Source organism: Pyrus communis, chromosome 14, assembly GCF_963583255.1.
Source record: "Pyrus communis chromosome 14, drPyrComm1.1, whole genome shotgun sequence".
Taxonomy (NCBI): Eukaryota; Viridiplantae; Streptophyta; class Magnoliopsida; order Rosales; family Rosaceae; genus Pyrus; species Pyrus communis.
This window is the reverse complement of record NC_084816.1, coordinates 7,572,090-7,577,152: the sequence shown is the minus strand read 5'-3', so window position 1 is coordinate 7,577,152 and position 5,063 is coordinate 7,572,090. Positions and strand designations below refer to the sequence as shown.

Genomic DNA, 5,063 nt, shown 5'->3' with positions numbered 1-5,063 from the left:
TCTTTTTGTTCAAAAATTAGGGTTAGGGTTTCATCATGCACATAAAAATAAACCCTGGTAAATGAATCATTTCTCTTTTCTCATAATGCCCAAGAATATTTGGGTATAAAAATTTAATTAATTATATTTTCATTGTCATTTCTTTGTATAGTGTGTAAGAAATAAAGCATTCGACTTAAAATCAATTGACAATCAATGCATAGACTCCAAATATTTTAAAAATTGACAATCAGCGCAAAGACTCAAAATATTTTAAACACTAACGTAAGTCTTTCATTCTCAACAAACACGATATATCATGACTATGAATATATATACCATCCTTGCCTTCTTCCACCAGCAACTCAAGATTTGCAACTTATTTACCCACTATATCCATTATTATCTTTATTTTTTTACACTATTTGTTAGGTTAGATAAAGTAATTACAACGTACAAATTGCTAGTACAGAAGAATTATTGTCATCATAGTGAAGAATATAATTTGAAGGATTATCATTGACATAGGCAACTCATTATTTTAAGTAGCTTTAGGTTTTGTTAATTTGATACCCCTATATATTACGGTACAATTTTGGGTCAAAAAAACAGACTTTGTTCCCGTTCAAGCATAGAAAATAATGGCATGTTGGGCAAGACAGAGATATATTGTCCCTTGACAAAAAAATGAAGAAGAAGAGAAGTCCAATACAGCGTCAAATTGGTTGCCGACAGGTGACAATCCTTTGTTGCCCTTGCTTCTTTGGCTTGGTTGAGAATTTTGAGAGGGTTCATCAACTCACGTGGGGTGCACATGAGTTGAATTATGCATCCAAAAACGCGTTTAATTAGGCGATCAAAGCCATGGTTACTAATGTGCTAATTACTATCGATGAGGGAGTAACACATTTACACGTGGTAATGACCCACAACAACAGGACCCCCCTTTCTGTTGTTGCATCATCGTCAAGTATAGAAGATGTGACTTTTAACAAACATAAGGGGAGACAGTAATAACTAATATGAACAAGACCTAGTGACTTATTGGCTAAGTGTCACCGTTTGGGACAGTAAGATGTAAATATGTAATTGATCCACACTAATCATTGTTTATAGTGGTAGTGGATGCAAAATGCGTTTTGAAGGATTTTATTTTTTTAACATGTTATGTTAGAGGAAGAGAAATGTTAAGAGGATTATCTTAAAGTGGAACTTTTCATGCATGAATTTTTTGTCACCTCACAGTTTAACGTTAATTCATGTGCCAACATTATAAAATATTATGCCAAAAACATAAGGTGACAGAGAGTTCATAAAAAGTTTTACTTTTGAGAGAGTCTCCTTAACATTTTTCGTTAAAGGAATGATTGCATCATAGTAACATTTTCTTTCTACCATTTTGGTTGTCTTTTCATTCTACAATGTTGTGTGGTACATTTTCATTTTTTTGTCACTCTTAAAAATCAACCAAATTTAAAATCGTTTAGTCATCTAATAATTACACCATGTTTTTCACTTAACCACTAAATTTAACAACACTGATCGAATGGCTGAATGATTTCTGATGAGAATGAAAAGAAAAAAAAATCCGACAAGAAAGTCTGACTAAGGGCTGGTTTGGTATTACTGTGTTTTGAAAAAAAACTGCTTCTGCTATGCTGTGAGAATAAGCAACTGTGAAATAAAGCAGCTGAGTGTTTGGTAAACTTTTTTGTAAAAGTGCTTTTGAAAAAAAAAAAAAAAAAAGCAGTATTATAGGGTTTGGTAAACTTTTATGTAAAACAGATATGAAAAAAAAGCTGGTTTTTCAAAGCTGGGTTTTGCAGTTTTTTGTTTTTGGCTTTTTTTCACCCAAAACTGTGAAAAAAAGCTGAAGCTGAATGTTTACCAAACACAAAAATAGCTCCTAATTTTTTTTTATACCAGCTTTTTTCAGAATCCCTCAGTACCAAACCAGGCCTAAGAAGGCCGATAACATCAAAGGAAAAACTCTTGGAATAGTGGGGATCAGATTGCAGATTACTCAAAGATTGCCTTTATTAAGGAAGTACTGCAGCTAGCATCAAACAGAAACGAAAAACGGAAAAGAAGAGATTAAAAATGGCATGTCACCTTGGAATTGTATTTATAAATTCCTTGAGATATTGTGGATTAATCAGTCATTTGCAGCAACCTAAACCTATTTACATTACAATATTGCCCAATGATGGCTATTAGAAAGTAGGAACAGACCTGATGCTGAAATGCTGTCGATTCTCAACGATTATTCGAGAGAGTCAAATTGCCTTAGAGCCATGACAAAAATTTTGGTACAAATACTACAAAATCATTCCTCTCCATGCAACTTAATTAGATTCCAATTTTTCATCTCCACGTAACTACATTACACCACTAATGAGTGTACAATTTTGAATTGATTTACGAGCAAAAGAACAAAAGTTCAAATTAATTCTAAAATTCTGATTACATCAGTTAATTAAATATGTTATAATAGTAAAGAACTTGTAATTTAAGTGATTATAAGTATTTATCTATGCACCTCGCATCGAGCGTTTGATCTCCTCTCCTTTATTATTCTTCAAGAACAACAAAAAAAGACATGATGCTGCATGTATAATGACCCAAGTTGCAAAACAAAGTTTGTTGGCTTAAAGTTTGTTATACAGAAAGATGGTCAAAAGCATAAAATTTAAGTGATTATAGTAGGTGACCAAAAAGTTGGTTAAAGCTTAGATTCATTAATTAATAAGATCAGCATACAAATGGACTTCCAACATAATTTTTTCTCTCTCCAATATGGAGAAGATTACATATGGACCAAAAGCAAAAGACTCACCTATCTACTTTGCCTCCATCAAGCTGAAACAAAAGTGATTAGATCAATCCCAACTTGGGATGTTCCCTCCGTCTTGTTCAAACACTGTAGATCTCTCCACCACTTAATTCCTACTAGAGCTACCCAAAATTTATTAACTAATTATCATAATATCCTTCAACTTCTCCTTGGGAGAATTTCACTAGATTTAGAAACTTTTTTTGTTGCTATGGATATAATTAATAATTTTATTTTTCTCTAGATATTCATGTCCAAAGTGGATCCCACAATGAGCCTAGAGTGGTGGAATCATCAAGGAAGCCTAAGTTGGTCTGGTTGCCGCCGTGAGGAATGGTGGTGACGAAGTTGTGATCAAGTGATTGTGGAGGAGATCCTTGCTCGGAATTAGGTTGTGACATTTCCATGCAAATCAGAGCCACAAGGTTGGCTTGTTGGCATTGCATGTTGACAACCTCAGCCTGTGCCTTTGCTAGTTGTGCTTGCAGCTCATTCACTTGCTTCTGTAGGTGGCAGATTGCTCCTGCACACCCATAAACTGGGTCTCTAATTCTTGCACTTGCCTCATAAACCATGCTGCTCACTGCATCAGCTCTTTGAGATTCTGGAAGTTCCTGTTAAAAAAAAGTGCATGTTACATTTACTTATTATGTCTACAATTAAAAATGGGGTATCCACAAAATCAAGTAAATAATTTTTTTCTCAACTCTCTTGTACGAGATGAGGTTCCGAATAATGTTGGAAAACACATGACCCACTTCATAATAACGAAAATCTTGTACAAAAGCAGCCGAATCACGTATACTATTCGATTGCTTTCACAAAACCACAACCCCTTTATCTATTTGGAATATGCTAAAGAATCCTTACACCTCAAAACTTTAAAACAATATTGAGATATATATTTGATTAGATGTTAATTGTGAAGTTTTTCTTCCTTGTCATGTTGTTATCAAAATAATTTAGACAGGGACATGCTTAGGGAGACTAAATTTGTAAATTGAATGATGTGATTGTTGGTGATTGTATTATTATTTAGCGTTGATTAACGTGCTTATTTTCTATTAGTGACGCATTATTTGATTTAAAATTTTGGTCTCTCTAGATTACCCTTTAGTCAGACTAGTTGATCTCCCTGATAAAGTAGTATCAGGCCAGAGAATATGAAATGAAATTTCCTACCACTTTGGCACGTCTGCGTATTTATTTCTAGTGTCTACGGTGTGTGTGTGAACAACCCCTAGACTTTTCAAATATGGATGCAAACATAATAGTATTCCATGGAAAAATGTTGCCCTTAATTTACCATTTCACATGCGAAATATTTGTTGCAAAAACTACACAGTCTAGACATGTTTATGTTTTTGTATCAGACTAGTTCTGTGAATATAAATTACACATTTAGATAAGAATAATTGTATCTTTCAAATTCACGTTCGGACAATTAGACGATAATTTGACAAGAGAATACTTTCGTATATGAAATATTTCAAATCCCAAAGTTTTAGACCTACTTTGACTAGTTCTCTTGTTTTGTCCATGAGGAAGAAAATTACCTGCAATAACTTGATGATATTGCTTGCCCCAAAGACACGATGAGCTATAGTAAACTTGGCTGGCTCAGATGGAGGAAAGTAAGGAGCCAAAACGCACTTGTCTGCACATCTTCTCCTCAAGATCTTGCATGCAGCACAAGGACTTACAACAACTGTTGGACTTGGAGTCGGAGTTAGAGTTGGAGGAGACGATGGTGAAGAAGAAGGAGGAGATTGAGACATAGTTGATGAAGTGGTTGTGTAATTTGTGTTCATTGTTTCAGTACTGCACTCCATTGCAGCTAAAGCTTTGAGCCTTGTTTTGGACTTGGTATATGTTTAGAGAGAGAGAGAGAGAGAGAGAGAGAGAGAGAGAGAGAGAGAGAGAGAGAGAGAGAGAGAGAGGTGGGGTTTGTTTGAAGCGCAAAGTGAGGGTATAAATAAGGAAGATGAAGCTGGGGATGAGGTGTCATATGACGTCAGCTGTTGAATATTATTTTGTATTTAATTAGGCTGCGGCTTCTGCTGCCAATGCAATGACTGAATTATATATTTAATTTCTAATTAAGCCGTTAGGTTTGTGTGATTACTTTTTTGCTTTTGGATTATTTGGAGAAAAAAAAAAAAACGTTTTTGCAAAGTTTGAAAATCTCAATCCTCTGTGGAAACCCAGTTCACTGAAAATCAAAATTAGCCAAATATAAACAATTCAATAA

The 5,063-nt window shown here is 34.3% G+C and overlaps 1 protein-coding gene across 1 annotated transcript; it reads right to left on the bottom strand.

The window, feature by feature from the left end:
• Window positions 1-2,912: 2,912 nt before the first annotated feature.
• Window positions 2,913-4,710, bottom strand: LOC137716114 (LOB domain-containing protein 1-like). Its single transcript, XM_068455509.1, has 2 exons — window positions 4,369-4,710; window positions 2,913-3,426 (listed from the first exon to the last, which is right to left on the bottom strand). The coding sequence occupies exons 1-2, from the start codon at window positions 4,642-4,644 to the stop codon at window positions 3,061-3,063; spliced, it is 642 nt and encodes a 213-aa protein (XP_068311610.1). The 5' UTR covers window positions 4,645-4,710; the 3' UTR covers window positions 2,913-3,060.
• Between the last annotated feature and the right edge of the window lie 353 nt (window positions 4,711-5,063).

Excerpts from the sequence above, each read along its gene's own strand:
- LOC137716114 (XM_068455509.1), bottom strand. The coding sequence starts at position 4,644 with ATGGAGTGCAGTACTGAAACAATGAACACAAATTACACAACCACTTCA. Across the intron at positions 3,427-4,368 it reads ATATCATCAAGTTATTGCAG|GAACTTCCAGAATCTCAAAG; the intron begins GTAATTTTCTTC and ends TTTTTTTAACAG.